General features: G+C 29.1%; 1 protein-coding gene across 1 annotated transcript in view; it reads right to left on the reverse strand.

Moving 5' to 3' along the window:
• Window positions 1–16,323, reverse strand: part of LOC101240898 (dynein heavy chain-like protein 2) — a 47,756-nt gene extending 31,433 nt beyond the window's left edge. The window contains exons 1-4 of the mRNA XM_065805604.1: window positions 15,963–16,323; window positions 2,047–2,158; window positions 1,246–1,435; window positions 647–782 (exon numbers count right to left, since the gene is read on the reverse strand). Coding sequence (XP_065661676.1) covers window positions 647–782; window positions 1,246–1,435; window positions 2,047–2,158; window positions 15,963–16,103 — 579 coding nt within the window. The 5' untranslated portion in view covers window positions 16,104–16,323. The remainder of the gene's footprint in view (window positions 1–646; window positions 783–1,245; window positions 1,436–2,046; window positions 2,159–15,962) is intronic.
• Between the last annotated feature and the right edge of the window lie 2,807 nt (window positions 16,324–19,130).

Below are 19,130 nucleotides of genomic sequence, written 5' to 3' on the forward strand. Positions count from 1 at the left end.
GCAAACTCGATTGATCTGAAGTGTTTGGTGAGGTTTGAGTTCAAGAATGGAAGTTTTATTGAAATTTTCAATTGTGTCTTATGTTACTTTTATAAACATATTTCATTTGTAACTATTTATTTATAAAACTATTTGCCACAATTTTACTGATTTTTGGAGGATCAATGTCACCTTTAACTTGAAAATCAATGTACCAAACACAGGAAAACAGTTTCATAAGTGGGTATTAAAAAAATATTACTGGTTGCAGTTGATTCACATGAAAAGAAGCAGAGATACAACCACATGATGCAGTAAGTAATTATATATAGAAAACTTCTTTTTTCAATGAAAGATTTCTTCTGAAAATAATTTATTTATGAATGGCCTAGTAAACTCAGCATTTGTTCAAAGCTAACATAACATTAGTTTAAAACAATAAATGTTAGAGTTTATATTATATACACTACGTTTTATATACATTATGTTTTCTATAGACTATGTTTTATATGCACTATGTTTTATATAAACTATGTTTTAAACTAAGATAAGAAATGGATGCAATGGGTTCAATCTTGTAAAACAATTTACTTAGATAGATTTATTAAGATTATATAAAATAATTTTAAAAATTATAAAAATTATGTTAAAATAGAACAAAGGTTACCTGATTTTTACAGATATCTACTTTGTTTTTTATTTCCAAATATTGTAGCTCTTCTTGCTGCAGAGTAGATCCATCAACAAAGTCTGTTGTTGAAAATTTGTCATTAACAATATCATTGTTATTTCTTTTTTCAAGCCTTAAAGTAAAAATTTAAAAAAATATTTTTTTTACAGAAATTCTTGAATTTCTCATAAAAACTGTTTAATTGAGAATGACAATTTGGACATTTAAAACATTAATTTTAAATATTTAATTTGAGAATGACAAATTAGATAACAAAACATTAATTTTAAATGTTTAATTTGAAAATGAAAAATTGGACAACTAAACCAGTACTTTTAAATGTTTAATTTGAGAATGACAACAAAGATATTTAAAGCATTAAATTCTAAATGTTTAATTTGAAAATGGCAACTTCAACTTGTTTTACGAATAAGACAAAAAAACCAGAAAAACTTGCCTAATTTAAGGAACAAAATGAAATCATGTTTAAAGTTAGACAACCTTTACTTTATTAAAAAAAAATTGAATTTTTTTTTCCAAATTAAACTGTCTGGTTTTGTTGTGGAGAGTTACAAATATTTAGTGCATAACATTACATTTGACTGTATAATAAATCATATTCAGCTCGCTTCTTTTCCAGAGCAACCTTTACTGTTTCGTATTCCATTGTGTGAACTAAAAACATCTCCTCAACATTTTTGTATTCTAATTCATTAATCTTCTCTTGGTATTCAACAAATAAATTAATTTCATGCTGAACATTTATTCCTGGATTGACATCAACAACTAAAAAAATAAGTTTAAAGATTAAAATAATTTTTCTAAACTTAAAAAAAAAAAAAATGCAACAAATATATATAATACAGCCCTCAGAATTAGGGTCAGCATTTGGTAATGCTAATCTAAAAGTGTTTAAGGTCACCAAAAAATTGCCAACCTCATTACTATGTTTTGTAGCAATCCCTCTGTGTCAAATTTGTTTTGCCGACCTGATGCCAACTTCTAACAGTTTAAGGTCAGCAATTTATTGCCGACCTCACTTTTTTTAATTGCGAGGGGTGATAATGTGATGTCAAACAAATAATGTAAACATTTGTATTTAAAGCATGATATGATATTCTTCAAGTTTTTTCACTTCTTGAAGAATTAAAAATAATAATTTTATTAATTTAGAATAAAAAACATTGCAAAATTTAAAAATTTATGACTGAAATTTAATAAAAGTCTATACGCAAGAAAAATCAATACTAAATTGATACAGTATATATTTTGAACAAACTTTTTTTTTGTTTGCCAATATAATTTGTTATGTAAAACTTGCCAATTTTACATAAAAAAATTTTACATAAATTTTACATAACAAATTTTATAAATAATAAAAATCAGAATATTTGTACCTTTTAACTCCCTTTTGTCACCATTTTCATTTTGAGAACTTTTATTTTGTGAACTCTCAAACTCTGAGACCTCATCTGGCAATGCCTCATTCTGTGAATTCTGAGGTTTTTCCTAAAAGTATTTAAATTTCTGAAGACTATGTATATATATATATATATATATATATATATATATATATATATATATATATATATTATATTATGTAAGTTAAGTTAGAGTATTCTACAAATAGAGTGCTCAATATTTATAAAGAACAGAGCTTTAAGGGTTAAACAGACCATAAAAAAAAATTTAATTAAAGATCCTGATCAGTTAAGGCAAGAAGATTTCTTCAATAAGCTATATGAGGAAGTTAAATGAAAAGCAAATAATATGGATGTACTTTTAGGAAAAATTAACAAAAAAATCTTAACTTTCAAATGGAATCAGAAAATTCAATTACTACTGGTTCCAATACCTTGCTCTAACAAATGTATAGAAAAGGGATTTAGTGTTACTAATTATATGGTGCAGATATCATGTAAACTGCTGCTGAAAAATGGTGTTTTATTTTTCCTTGAAAAAAAAAGGAAAGGAAATGTCTTATTTGTACTTATGTGTATTTACTATATGCTAAGTTTAAAATCAGTTATTCTGATATAAAAACTTGCTTTTCTCACTGTTGCTCAAATTGTCAAAAATGGTGCATTACAGTGTGAGCATCTTGTTAATGATTAGTGCAGTTGAATTATCCAAGGTTTATCATGAACTTATTGATTTATTTATAGTAGGGCTAACAAGAATTGCATGTCACATTGTTACCCTTTGTGTCCAGAACATTCTATATTAAGACATTATCTTGAAGATGAATTCTACTCTCAAGAAGATATTGATGAAGATCATGGTTATTTTATAGATTACAAACAATCGAAGACAACAGACCAATCTATGCTAGTAAGTCTAATCGAAATCAAGTAGCTTAATTATTACTTTAATAAATAAGTTACAAAAACTTACTATTCATTCTTACATTGCAAAACATTCAACATTGCTGATTTTTTATAGAAATTAAAAAATGAGTTAAGTAGTACTGAGGTCATTGTCCTTTGTAATTTTTCAGAAAATTATGAATTTGTTGTACAAGTCGAAGTACAAATTTTTCACTGGAACAAAATTCAAGCAACATTGCATCCTACAGTAGTTTATTATTAAGTAAATAATGTCCTTAAATCTGATTCAATATGTTTTATCTCAGATGATTTACTGCATGATGTAGATATGGTATATCATGCGATGAAGTTATTAATGAAACATATTAAAAGCAATATTCCTCATCAAGTAGAAATTGTTCATTACTTTTCAGATGGGTGTGCTGGCCAGTACAAAATTGCAAACACTTCATAAATATATGCCACCATGGGCAAGATTTTGCTATGAAATGTACATGGTTTTTCTTTGCAACAAATCATGGTAAATCACCCTATGATGGTTTTGGTTGGACTGTTAAAAGACTAACTTCGATTGCTAGCCTTCATTGAACAACAACAAATCATACTTACAGCATCTGAAATGTTTTTTCTTTTACCAAAATGAAATCATAGGAATTAGTTTTTGATATGTATCTAAGGAGTCAAACATGATAACTCAAATTGAAATTTTTTTCAAAGATTTTCAACAAAAACGTTGAAACTTTAATAATCTCATCAGTTTTTCAAACTGATGAGATTATTAAAGATTGCTTGCCTAATACAAGCATTGAAATGTTTGCATGTTTGATTTACAATAACAACCCATAGATTGGACTAGTGGAGGATATTGATGTTGAAATTAAAGACTTTCAAGTTAGATTCATACATCCATTTTACCCTTCAAGGTCATATTGCCAGCCTTCTAGAGATGGTGTGTGCTGGGTTATATCAACAAACTTATTCTCAATGATTAATATTCCAACAATTGTTACAGGAAGACAATATAAAATAAGTAAAATTGATCATCAAAGCATTAAAGAAAGCTGAGTAAACTTTAAACCAGAGAACTAATTTTTTATGAAGCTGTTAAAGATTGTTAATTCTTATTACCTTATTTTAACTTTTTTTTTATTACAATTAAATTATTTCCATGGTTTATTTTGGAATTTCAATATTTTTCGGGTTTAGAAATATAAAACTTTAAATGCAAATAAATCTGATTTAAAAAAGATTACCTTGCAGTTTTTTTGTTTTATGGTTTTTGTTATATATAGAACATTAGAAAAAAAATTTATAATCATGTCTTCTAGGCATCTCAAGATAAACATATTTTATACGAAGCATCAAAGAACTTACAAAAAACTTTACATTATTTTGAAACTGAATTTTCATATAGAAGCTTTAATTTTTTAGTGTTTTAGCCTTTATTTTCGACTTCCTCTCCTTAAAATAATGTCGTACATAGAAAATTCTTCATTAAGCATAAAGGTTGTATAAAGAAAAGATCTTTAATGTGAAATGCAAACAAGTTTATATATTAGAACTGTACTTGAGATTCTAAAATCTTTTTAAAACAATGCAAAAATTAATGTATATAATTTTGTTTTCATTATTAAATAACAATTTTTTAATAAAACTTTCAATGCAAATAAATCAGATTCAAAAAACAAAACCCCTGCAGTTTTTTTGTAATAAGGGGCCATCCATAAAGGACATCATCCAAATAGGGAGGGGAGGGGGTTCAGATTAAAAGGACAAAAAAGGACAAGGGGGATGGGTCATCAGAAAAGGATGACACTTTCTAAAATTTTTTATATGTAAACATGTATTTTTATGAAGTTAACATGAGGGAATGGTTTTGCGAAATTTGTCCCCAAGGACTTAGTGTTGATATCATTTATGATTTTTAAATAGAGTTTTACAAATATTTGTCCGAAGGGAATTGCTTGTGTAGAATTAATAATGATTATCTAAAGCGAATATTACAAATCGTTGTCCAAAGGGAATTGGTTGTGCAGCAATTATTACATAAAGCATATTTTTTAATTATTTTTTTAATGTATGGCAAAAGTGTCAAAGATTATTGTTGTCTGTATATTAAAAGATGGATAAAAATAGTCTTCTAAATTCGCTTATAAAATCTTACAATAATGCTCATCCGTTCGAGAAAAAAGCCGATAGTCAAAAAAAAAATCCATAAAATATGGAATGAGATTAAGGAAAAGCAAGACTTGGAGGTTCAAGTAAAGACTTTGATCCAAAAGTATACCTCAATGGTCTTGAAACAAAAAGGTTCTTTAATGTCATTTTGGGCCCATCAAACAACCAAGCAATCTGTTCCTTCCCATGCCAGTTCTTCCTCTTAAGAGTTCCAGCTTTTTTCAGATCAATTTATTGACCCAATAGATGTCGTTGATACCACTTCAGATGCTTCTCAACACGACATCCTGAACACAGTTCTAACTGAGACGAAGAAAGCCAAGACTCATGCTCAAGACACAATCAAAGCAGAGATTGTTGTTTTGAATCAAGAAATAGTTGCTATGAAGAGCAGAAAAAGAAGTGGCTTATGGACCGATGCTGAAGAAGAAAGCATTAAAAAGAAGAAGGCCAATGTCCAGGAGCTTACGAGTAATCTAAGCAAGTTGATTGGCAATATGAAGTCAAAACAAAAATCAAGGGCTGAAAAGAAAACTGTCATGAATCAGGTTATATTTATTGCATCATATAATAATAAGTTACAATAATAATATTGTAGAAAATGAACATTAACTTATTTGTATAATTCTTTCAGCACTATAGGTGTTCGCTAACCACTCGGAAGTGAAAAAAGCTCTTAAAGTATGTGACGGAATCGGTCGCTCTACTATTGAGGTAGAACAGTCTGAACTTATCCACTGATTATTTTTTAATTACTTTTAAAGAGCCTCAAATTCTTTTTGAGCTTGGTGCCAAGCTCGAAAAGAAAGGTTACAATCTTAGCAGAAGTGCTTTATATACTTGTTTGCTGCCAAAACAGAGTGATTCGCTTGAAGGAAAAAGACACGTCCACACGGTTCCAGTTAAATTGATGCAGGCTCAAAATGACCTTCATTCAAGTCACATGGATGGTCCATTTTGTACAGCAACTATAAAGAATGTGGAAGAAATTTGCTCTTTTTTGGGCCCCAAGGATGTGTGCTTTATAAGTCAAGATGATAAAGCTCGGATCCCTATTGGAATCACCGCTGCCAACAAACAAGCTCCTATATTGATGCATATGGAATATCAAGTTTCTCTTTCTGATCATGATTGGGTTATCGCTGCAAAGCACAAACTCATCCCATCCGTCTATGCAGGCATTGCAATCAAACCAGATAGGCTTGGAAAATCTGACGCAGTTTCCTATTCCAGTTCCACTTATGTTGCTATTTGATCTGGAAAGCATTTATCATCGACAGCGTATGCTCACGGATTGGACTTTGAACAACTTTTGACTCTGCCAGAGTTTGATTCTATCACAAAAGATCCTTTGACCAAGTTGGTCAAGCCAGTAGTTGTCTTCAGTGTTGATGGTGGACCAGATGAAAATCCACGATATGCTAAAGTCATCGAAACTGGCATAGCCTTCTTTTTCAAATTTTTTATTGCGATCTATCAATACAGTTATATTTCTTCTAATTTAAACATCTATTTTATTTACAGCAATTCATCATTTCCTGATGAATTGCTCTAAATAAAAATGATTTACAAATGATTTGGATGCCTTATTCATCGTGAAAAATGCGCCAGGACGGAGTGCTTTCAATTGAGCCAAAAGAAGGATGGCTCCACTGAGTAAAGAGTTGGCGGGAATGATCCTACCTCATAATCATTATGGACCTCATCTTGACTCTCAAGGTATTCAAATTCATTTTTAATATCAACTGTTTATTCAAATACAATATATATACAAGACTTAAGGAGTTAATTATCTGCATTGCAACTTATATTTAAGGCAGGACAGTGGATCTTCTTTTGGAAAAACAGAACTTTGAATTTGCTGGAAAGAGCTGTGCCTCAGTCTTTTCAGGTCTGATGATTGACCAGTTTCCAACGGTGGCCGAGTATATCGATCCAGACAAAAAGACAGAGCTCGATGTCCATCATCTCTTATCAAAGGATCAGGACTGGTTTGCCTCTCATGTGCGCACCAGTCAATATTTCACTCAAATTGTGAAATGTGAAGATCCCAGATGTTGCGCTTTGAAAAAAAGCTTTTACTTTGATGTTATTCCTGGTCGATTTCTGCCTCCACCTGATACAATCAGACAGTTAGAAGATGGCTTGAAAGCTGTATCCATTTCAGACGTTGCCAGCAAGAATTCTTTTCCTTCTGTATTTTTTTTTATCGCTTCCAATATTCAGAGCACCATTCCTCGATCATTGAAATCATTCAAACCTCCTCCATACAATTTGTTTTGTCCCTCTATACAATCAAGTTTGTCTCAGAAAATCTGCAAGCACTGTAACTTGTACTTTGCCTCCAAGTCATGCTCAAAAAGCATGTCAACTTTGTCCATTCCAATGTTATTAACCGAATGGCTATTATCCTTTTGCAAGTCAGGCCTGTTCGCATTGCCGCCAAGCGCAAAAGAAAGTTAATGGCCGTAGTTGCAGTAGAAGAGATAATCATCAAAATCTGAAATGGCATGGTGCCAAAAATTTTTATTTTGGGTTGATTTGACATGGAATGACCCAAGAATGATTCAATAACTTTCAAAATATCTTTTGAAAGAAAGAGGCTTTGTTTTTACTTCTACACTGAATTAGGCAAGTTCCACAACATATGATTACCAGACTCCTTAAATCTTGTCAGCAGGAAATAGACATAGCCCCATAACATTTCTGGCCTACTTTTTGACAAGAGGTAAGTGATGATAATCTCTCTGAAACTGAAGTGATGCATCACAATTGCATTTTCAAAATGGAATCTGAAAAATATTTCAAATATATAATTTAATTTTATTTGCATTCTCTCACACTTCTTCTCTCTCTCTCTCTCTCTTTCTCTCTCTCTCTTGCACTCATATGCATGAACATTTCTGATTTCTTTCTTCCTTTCTCCCTTTTTCTTGTGCTCAAATGATGTGCATTTCTCTCTCTCCACAAATAAGAGCACATTTATATCTGTCTCTCCTTCCTACCCTACTTTTCTCTCTTTCTCCCTAACAAACATAAATTTCACATTCTCTTTTGTAAAAGAAAACTTTGGTACAGTATTATCAGAAACTGTTTAAAGTACCTGCTTTCCTTTGTTTTGCTTTCTCTCCATATATCTTTTAGTGCAATTTGAAGACCTTTTTAGAAGTTAGACATAATGTTTGATGATTTGATTTTCAAAATCACATGGATTTTACTGAAGACAAGCCTATAACAAGCTTCAGACTTATCAACATTGTTGATAAGCCTGAATTATCGACTTAACAAGTCAGTGTTGCTCTGATAACAGATGTTATCAGAGCAACAATGACTGGAATTGATGTGCCAAATAAATGTGGATCACTAGAATCAAAGTAAGATTGATCTTCTTTAGAAATGGGAACTTCTAAAACTGGGCAGTACTTCACAGAGAAAATCAAATGTTGGTACCATTTTCCTTCCTCCATTCAAGGTGTCATGTTGAAATTAAATTTTTGAATTTAAAACGAGTCAAGCACATCATTAGGCATATAATTTGTTTTAAACTAATATTATCATCATAAAACTACAATATTTCAAATAGATTCTCCTAAAAAAACAACATAAAAGGTAAAAGATTACCTAAAAGTGACATCCATACATTTTTTTTTGCTGATTAAGCTTATCACAGAATTTATGAAAATGCCTTCATAGTGGTATTGATCAAAATTTTTTAAACATCAGTGGCTTTTTCTTTTGGCAATTTTGGATTTGGAGGTTTATTCAATCTGCAATGTTTTCATAGAGAAGATGCCATCAAAGGTTTTCCTTTGATGGCATAGAGCATGGCTAAGAGCTTAATCAATAACTTTTGATGATTCAGAGACAATTTACAAAAATATAGTCCTCAAGTTTTTCGATGTTTTTTCAGCTCTCTTTTTATTTATGCTTTGACTACTAAAATGTCCATATCAGAATGTTTTAAATCACAATTATGCTCTACAGTCATGTGTGTTTTTTCTGTAATATATATGCTCATCATTTACTCAAGCATGCTCCTGAACAACAACAATTAAAATGCATTTTAAAATTATATCAATTGAAAAATTGCGTTCTAGATATAAATATTAATTTAGCATTAGTTTCTTAATTCAAAGAAAAGTAATTAACAAAAAGAAAATTAAATCCAACATTATATAGCAATGTTTATATCCAGTGTAAAAAAATTTTCTACTACTTTTTTTTGACTTTGTTTTTGACTATGACTAAATTTTCAACTATACTTCTTGCTTTTTTTCTTTGTCAATACTATTTATTTATTTTAATATTGAAATATTGAATATTTATGTCTATTAGATATTTATTTTAATATTGAAATATTGAATATTTATGTCTATTGGATATTTATATCTACTATAGCATATATAGATCAGCAATTGCTCACTTTTTTTGCTCACATTTTTCCATACAGTTCAGAAAATAAAAATTAAAATAATGAAAAAAAAGATTGCTGCAGCAACCCAAACCCTTAGTTGATGTTGTTCTACTCCGTTGCAGGTTTTGATGGATTAAATGTAACATCACCATGAAATGCACTTAAGACTCCCTCTGTAAATTGAATTTTCCTAATTTTTAAGTAAACTTGATGAACCATAGAACTATTTTTTTAATTTTTGAATGGCTTGACCTTTCAAAAAACTATTAGCAAGAATTACTCTTCTCCTAAAAAAAAATAATGGCATCAAATATACTGCATAAAGGAAACAGTTCAAAGTGGAAATACAAATCTCTACTAGAATTGGAGAATAGAAAAACAAATAAAGAGGTTTCAAAAATCTTTGGTTGCCCACCAAACACTCTTTCAACTTGGAAAAAGCATAAGAATAAAATCTTTGACACTTTTCCCAAAATATTTGCTTAAAGTGTTTAAAGTTAATATGTATTATCTAGTAAACAAAGCTGTACTTAAATAGTTTAAAGAAATGAGAGCAGAAAATGCCTTATTGGTAGCTCTCATTTGTATGAACTATTTAAATACAGCTTTGTTGACTTGTAAAACTGGTATTTATAAAAAAAAGCTTTTTATTTTGCTAAAAAGTTGAACTTAGAAAATTTTAAATTTTAGATATTTATTCTCTAATTATTAAAATAAATATTTTCAATATTGGATATTCTGGAAACATGCAAAATCATTAAATTCATTTCAGTTTCCAACAAGGCTGCAAGCAACCACTATTAGAGATGTAAGTTACTAGGAGAAAAAAAAATGAAGTTTATAAAACAAGATAAAAATTAACAGACAACTTAAAAGATTGCATGTAAATGTAAATATATATATATATATATATATATATATATATATATATATATATATATATATATTTTTTTTTTTCATAAAAACGACAAAAGAAAAAGATAAAATTGTGAAAATAAAAGTCAAGTCTCAATAAATCTCAACAAATATTTTTTAGTATCATACGATGTTACCACCTTATACACCAATGTTCCACTTCAAGAAACCATTGAAATTGCAGTCAATTTAATTTTGCTCCATAATAAAAACAATAAAATTACTAAAACTGATTTAAAAAATCTATTTTAATTCGCCACTTCGCAAACACATTTTCTTTTTAAAGGACAAACTTATGATCAAACCAATGGTGTAGCAATGTGTTCTCCACTGGCACCTGTTCTTCCCAATTTGTTCATGGGTCATTTTGAAAATAAATGGATTAAAAATTTCAATGATGTAAAACCAGCTTTCTAAAAAAGATAAGTTGATGACATTTGTGCTGCTTTCCAGTCAGAAAATGACACATCTTTCTCTTAGATATATAAATAGTAGACACAATTCTATTTCTTTTACTATGGAACAAGAAGTAAATTTAAAAATATCAGCTTTAGGCGTAACTCTACACAAACCTTCTTCAACTTCTTTAATTCAATTCACAAAAATTCTTCAATTACCACTAAAATATCAAAAATATATAACTCCTATTTAAACAAGATTAATTCAAATCCTAAACACAACCAAAAATCAAAGAATCTTTGTCTTATTTTAAACTACAGTTTCTGGGGAAAATATCTGATTCAACTAAAAAAAGACTGAATTCAATTGCTAAAAGATATTGCCATTCAGCAAATATTAAATTAGTATTTACCTCAATGAAAATTTCTAAATTCTTTACTACTTAAGACCCTATTCCTCTAGAATTCAAACCGTTCGTGGTGTATAAATTCGTATGTGCAGGATATAACTCCTGTTATATAGGTGAAACTACTCACCATCTCAAGACCCGGATATCAATCTTTTTAACCAATTCTTTTGTTATTTCTTATTTCTTTTGTATGACATGATAAACTTTTGTAATTTATTTTATTGTATTTTTGTAACTATTAGAGTGTGTCAATTTTTATTTTTTTTTCAATTTTAAAAATGGCAAAGTTACTTTTGGTGAAGAATTTCATGGTGATTCCGAATCTGCAAAAAAAAATTTTAAAAAATAATGTCTTGCTGGGTGGGCCGGCATTGTTTTGAACGCAAAAATGACTAAAATGTGAACAGGACAAAACAACAATTTAAAAAAAAAAATTTCTCAAATTTTTGATTAACTCAATAATTATGTTGAATTTTAAGAAAATTGATTATTTGGTTCAAAAAGTCGTAAAAATAAACAGAGAAAAAGAGTTTTTGTGAAAGATATTTTTACAAAAATTAGGCACTTTTTTCATATTTTAGACAAAGAATGTTACGGTAAAGTGTGTTGTTTTTTTCCTGTTTTTATCAAGCTTTAAAAGTAAGGGGAGTTCATTTTTGTAGGGAATTTTATAGGGAATCTGAATTTGAAAAAATAAATAAAAATAAAATATGTCTTGTTGGGGGTAACGGTTAGTTTTCAACGAAAAAATGACTAAAATATGAATAATTGAAAAGAAAAAAATTATAAATCAAAAAAAAAAATTTTTTTTTAATTATTTGATGAACTCAATATAAACTATGTTGAACTTAATGAAAATATCATATTTTGTTAAAAAGTCAAAAAAAATAAACACATAATGGGGGCTTTTGTGAAGGTTGCTTCTAGAAAAATTAGTTGATTTTTTCATATTTTAGACAGTGAATGTTTTCTTGGGGTGCGCTGTCTTTTCTAAAACTAAAAATAAGTCAAACACTTTTGTTATAACAAATAGTATATTATATACTAATACATTTTATAATATATATTATATAATACTGATATCTTTATTAATAATTTAGATATAATTAACAATTAACAGTTTATAAATATTATATTTAGCATTGTTTGTGCTTATAAAACCCCTACTGATTTTATATGCTCTTATATATCCTACTCACTTCTCATGGGAATATGTTTTTGCACAAGCCTCTGTAACCTATATTAAATATTAAAAACATTTAGTCATTAAAATTGTTTAAATAAATTATTATATTCTTGTAATTGTATAAAAAAGAAACCTGCTCATCACAACAATCGATGGATTGGGAATGGCATGGCCAATCCGGAACAACCATAGGCTTGTGAAAATATTTTCTGACTTCATGGTTTGTGAGGCTTGTAATAAGTAGTGGTTATTATATTGAATCTTTCCACTCAATTAGATAGGTCAATTTATCAGCACTAGTATTTATGCATGGGGTTTTGCGAGTTCTTACTGAAACTCTCTGAATTGAGTATTATCATCTCCTTCCTCTTTAGCAACTTTTGAGCTCCTAGCTTTCATTCCTATTCATCTTTAGAACACAAAAGAGTATGAATAATGCATTCACTAAATGCAAACCATGCAGATCTCTTTACAGTTTTTATTCTATTGCAATGACTTCTTTTTTATATATATATATATTTTAGTTGTTTCAATTGGAATAAAATATGTCGAGGTCCATCTAACCAGGAATGTTTTACCTATAATTAAAACCAGGAAGGAAAATACACACCAACTATAAATTCAATAATTAAATGTAGATTTCTGAGCTTTTTTTCTGTTAGAAAATGAATTGAAACCCACAATTTACAAAAACGGTTGGCTGTAGTGAGCCATCTGGAATGAGAAACAGGACCTATTTTAAGGTTTATTAAATTTTCAGATAACACTCCAGATCTTATTGCTGCTACAATTCTTTATTCGTAAGCCTGATCGACCAAAAGATCATTAAGTGTTTTGTCTGGCAAAACAATAAGTGGTTCACCTAAAGTTACTTTTTCAAAGTTTTTGTTTGCATGTTTGCATTAGAAGGACCTCGGCATATTTTATTTCAATTGAATTTCTTTTGCAAAAACATATTTCTATGAGAAGTGAGTAGGATATATAAGAGCACAAGAAATCAGTAGGGGTTTTATGAGCACAAACAATGCTAAATATAACTTAGTTGGACTTACAAATTTCAAATTAAAAAAATATATATTAGGTATAGGAATTAATTCATGCACTTTTTAATTGAAAATTAAAGGTTTATTTCAAAAACTAAATGGATGAATACATTAATGAAAATAGTGTCCATCACTAGTCACTACTTTTGCCCATCTTTCCGGCAATTTACGAATTCCGTGTCGAAAAAAGGCTTCATCCTTAGAAGTGATCCAATCAGAGACCCATTTTTCGATATTTTATGAAGAAGTGAAGGGCTGTCCAATCAAACCGTTATTCATGCAATCGAACAAGTAGTAGTCAGAAGGAGCAATGTCCGGAGAATACGGCGGGTGGGGTAACACTTCTCATCTGACATTTTCCAAATAGTTTTTGACAGGTTTTGCGACATGTGGTCGAGTGTTATCATGCTGAAAAATGAGTTTATCATGTCTGTTACCCCAATCTGGTCGTTTTATGACCAGAGCTTGCTTCAAATGCATTAATTGTCGTCAATAACGTTTTGAGGCTTTGAGGTGTCTGGAAACTGTTGATTGTTCAACTCCTGACGATTTTGCAAGGTCCTCTTGCGTTTGACAAGAATCCTGATCAAGCAATGCTGCTAGTTCTGCATCTTCAAATTTTTTTGGCTGTCCTGGTCGCTCTTGGTCGTCCAAACAAAAATCACCACTTTTAAGCCGTGCAAACCACTTCTGACACGTTCGCTCAGCTAGAGCATGGTCACCATAAACTTCAACCAAAATACGATGACTTTCGGTAGCACTTTTCTTCATGTTTTTTTTTTTTTTTTTTTTTTTTAATGTTAATTCACCTCCCCAAGGCCGAGAATGCCACTACATACGAGGAGGATACTTAATTGTGGTTATAACCCTCTCTCAACTCTATAACTCTGAAACACGAACCTTGACGAACAAGGCCGCTGCGCGGAGAAACAAGTTGAGCGCGGTACTACCAGGGACGTGGTGGGGATCGATCTCGGAATCTCTCGCTTATAAAGCGAGCGCACTACCACGACACCACTACCGCATTTTAAAGCATGTTAAAGTAATGAAGAAGAATCCCCCGCAAAAACACTTTTTCAGGAACAAAAATCGACATTATCAGTTAAATTAAAAATAGTGTTGTTTACGCTTAAATCAAATGATTTATAATGAAAATGATGCCCAATAACAGTGATCTTCTGAGAAAATAAGCTAGTTTTGTAATCCCTTGTCAAACCGCACGAATTAATTCCTAGACCAAATATATATATATATATATATATATATATATATATATATATATATATATATATATATATATATATATATATATATTTAAAGAAAGGCATTTAAACTAGTATTAGAAAATAGTGATAAAACATACAAGGACTTGATGCCTTGGTCTGACAACACTAAAAAAAACAAATAAGAGGAGACCAAATGCAACAATTCAAAACTTAAAATATACTAAATAAAACGAACTTTTATTTAAGTTCAACCCAAGAAAAACAAGAAAACGGAAAAAGACAAAGAAACTTCCTAACAAGAGACCAAAACAAGTCTAAATGTCCAACGTGTTTAACTTCAAACAAATGTACAACTTCTTCTCAAATAGGATAGTTAAATGATGCCAGTCAACTATCAAAACTCAAAAATTACTAACATTTTCAAAAACAATTATGACAAATTTACAAAAAATTGAAAATTTACAACTATTATAAATAGTCTTTATTTAACTTTATATATATATATATTTTTTATATAGCCATTTCTCACAACTTGTCAATGTAGTTTGATATTAGTTTTATAATTAAACAAATCTAAAAAATTTTCCGTTGTACTACTTATTATAAGATCTTTTCTCAAAATTGAAAGTTATATGAAACTATATAAATATTATATAAAATTTTATAGAAAAATTAAACTTTATGTTGATTACTTCATTTAACAACTTTGAAAACAAAATTAATGAAAGATTTGATTTATCATTTTGAAATGGTGAGGCATCATCAAATTTATAAACATAAAAAAATCATAAATGTGGCAAAATAACAACAACTGTAAATTTAATAACATGTTTCATTAGTTGCGAACATAAAAATTGTATTAATGTAAAACTAATAAAAAGCAAAATAAAAAAAAAAAAAGAAAAGCAAAACAAAAAAAATATTTTATATTATTATTATAATATTATTAACTTTTACAGTAAAAACTAAAAAAAAAGATATCAATTTAGTAAACAAGATTTACTAACTTTTACCACAAACAGCTTTTCATTTAAGTATCTGACAGGAGGAAAACTTGTAGTCTGTTTAACTTTTTTTGCATGCACAAATAATAACTTAAAAATTTTCACTTTATTTTAAAGAGTATTTTCTTTAAATCGACAAGTGCTGGGCATGTTTTATAAGTATTTAAAAATTTTTTAATAGAAAGTTATCATATATTAACATAGATACATACATCCTTTACTGATAAATGTTGTGGTTGCTGGGTTTCCACATGAGTTAGATTTGGAGGAGGTGATTGATATGGTGGAGGAGGACCATAACTAATAGGTTTATTTGTAACGACCTTTGAATCAGAGCTCGATCCACAACCCATTGTAAAAATTTCAATAAAACAACATTCTAAGTTTTAATTTGAAAGTTTTTAATTTGAAAAACAAAAGAATATGTTGGGTGAGATATAAAGAAGTTTACATTACTATTCATCTATGCAAAAGCAAAAACTAAAAACAAAATGAATCTGTATTAAAAAATCCATGGAAATATAACTTTATATTCATTAAATTAAATATTTAAAAAACTAAATATTATGAAACAATTTTAAAACCAGCCAATGGAAGAAATAGGTATTTTAAAAGCTATTACTTTAGAGAACGTAGAAACATTACAGACCCTTTAGTAAGGACCGGGGAGGTTCGTTAAACTTTGCCAATCGAAGTTAAACAAATTCGGATAATGATTCGTTAACTTCGGTTAAGAAGTTTAATGATTAGTATCATTCGTTAAACAAATATTAATAAATAGCAATATTTGTTTAACGAGTAGTATTAGGTCCTAATGAAACTTCGGTGAATAAATATAATATTTGGTATTCGCTCCACTATTCATTTAAATCTAGTTCAGAGTTTAAGGTTCAAAGAATCAGGGTCAGGGATATAGGATTAGGGTCAGTTATAACCCTATCTATATAATAAAAAGAAGTTTATTAGGTTGTTTTTTTTATTTTTTTTCTAATATTATTTTATTGCTATTAAAATTCGGTGTCTCTCCTTTAATCATATTTTTATTTAAGTGACATCAATAATATTGATGTCACTTAAATAAAAATATGACTAAATATGGTTATCAGATGAATCAGACATTAAAAAATCATCATCGAAATCATTTTCACGATCTCTATATTCAAAGAAATCATGCAGGGCATCGTCGACTTCTGATGGATCTAAACCATCAGTTCCACAACTATTGAAAAGCTTTGCTATATCAGCATTTTTAGAAGCACTGAATTCACGATTCATAATTACTAAAAACCATCAATATTAAACGAGTCATTAAAATTAAACTTAAAGTTTAATTTTATCTGAACTTTTTTCTACACCTAACGTGAGTCGGCTCTTATCGTTGGTTTGAAATACTAGCAGAAATTTCGCAACAAATAGTTGTTTATTTGTTATAATTAATTTGGTGTGTATGAACATCACTGTCATGCACTTCTATTTAAATACATAAAAACCGCAATACACAGTTATATTTATGAATTAAGCGGGCTTATTACGTCAGCAATTGAAATCAATTTGTTTCTAAATTAGTACCTGTTAAAAGGAATTCAACAAAGAAAAGCATATTTAAAATTATTTCTTTATTTAATCTAATAATTTTTTTATCAATCAATAATTGTTAGTACTACTATTAAAAACATGAAAAAAAAATTAATAAAATATTTGGTCACCATACTCAGTTTATAGGGGTTAATAAATAACATACAAAAAAGTTATATTTTCAATAACTTCGTAGGATTTTAAACGGTTATTGATCAAAATAAAAAAGTATTATATACTGGCACGCTAAAACGTTAATAATACAGCATAAAAAAAATAATTAACAAGGAGTTCTTTACATCTAGAGGAAAGAATATTATCAAAATAATTCTAATGGTTGGTACCTTTTCCACATTTAAAAAAAATCCCTTTTTGCAACTACCAAAAAAATTTTTTCACAAAAAAACACCTAATATGTATTGTAATATGATAAAACTATAAAAAAAACAATAATCTTGTTTTTGAATTTTTTAAATCGATCAGAAAGCAAAACCAAGAGCAGACCCCTTCAAACTTTTTACCAAAATAGAACAACTTGAATATTATCAAAACAAACTTTTTACCAAAATAGAACAACTTGAGAAAGCTATTTTAATAATCATTTGGAACAAAATCATGGAAAGGTTCAACAAAGTTAAAAAGAAACTGCAGTTTGTAAAGCTTGATTTAGGTATGGTTGAAGACTGTACAACTCCCTGGAGCATTACGTGCAGCAAGTTTGCTCCAGTTTCAAGCAATATGAAAAGAAAGCCGTGTCTTCGGTCAACACGGATGAATATGTCTTTGTTCAAAGGCTCCCAAGAGCACGCAAGAGGCATTACAATGCTGAAATTAACAGTGTGGCAACTACAGTGCTTTATGGGCGATCTTAAATGATTGCTGATGTTTATGAGATCACGTACAAACTAATGAGTAATCTACATAAAAGAAAGAAAACCTATTCTATATTGAAACCTGTTTTTGATAATAAATAACACAAGATTCTTGTTTAAATACAAAAGAAAATACATTATACTAGTAGGCCAACAGGGGCCAGAAGACCTAAAGTGCTAGGAGGCCAAGAAGTACTTAACCCTGCTCTGATAGTTATACATAATATAATCAAAAGCAAGTAAAAAATCAAAACAGCCTATTAAGTTTAATGAAAATCCCCGCGTAAAAGAGCCTAATATCTCATACTTCTGTTTTTTTTATATATTTTGCGTTGCGTAAATAATGGACGATCCCACAGTATAGTTTCAATCAAACAACTAAAATCCAATGAGGACTTTAGGTGTTTGATTTAAACTATTATAGTTAAACTCGTAAAATGCCAAATAAATGTTGCGTTTATGGTTGCTCTTTAAATTACAAATCAAAGATAAAAGATGATGTTTATTTCACAATGTATAGATTTCCCTTTAAATCCAAAGATTGCGAGTTATGAATTAAAAAACTTCTAAATGCAAACTTTGTGTTTACAGATTATAAGCAAATTTGTGCTCAGCACAGGCCTAAAGATGCAGAATTGAAAAAAGTCAAAGGTGGTAGTTTTGTTCCAATGCATCCTCCATCAATCTTTAAAGGTATACCAGTGTCTTGTATTCCAATAGCGTCTAGAAAACGAGATGTCACTGAGTTAATATGCTCTGAAGGAAATAGTTTACCTGATGAGTTCGAAACTTTAAAAAAAATGGACACTATTCAATTTAACTAAATTGTAAAATTTGAAGTCAATCATAAATAACTGTGAAAAAAATTTTTATTTTGCTGAAAAAGAAAAAAATATATCTTTGATACCATATGAACATTGTAGACCAGTACCT

The sequence above is a fragment of the Hydra vulgaris genome, chromosome 09, assembly GCF_038396675.1.
Source record: "Hydra vulgaris chromosome 09, alternate assembly HydraT2T_AEP".
Lineage (NCBI taxonomy): Eukaryota > Metazoa > Cnidaria > Hydrozoa > Anthoathecata > Hydridae > Hydra > Hydra vulgaris.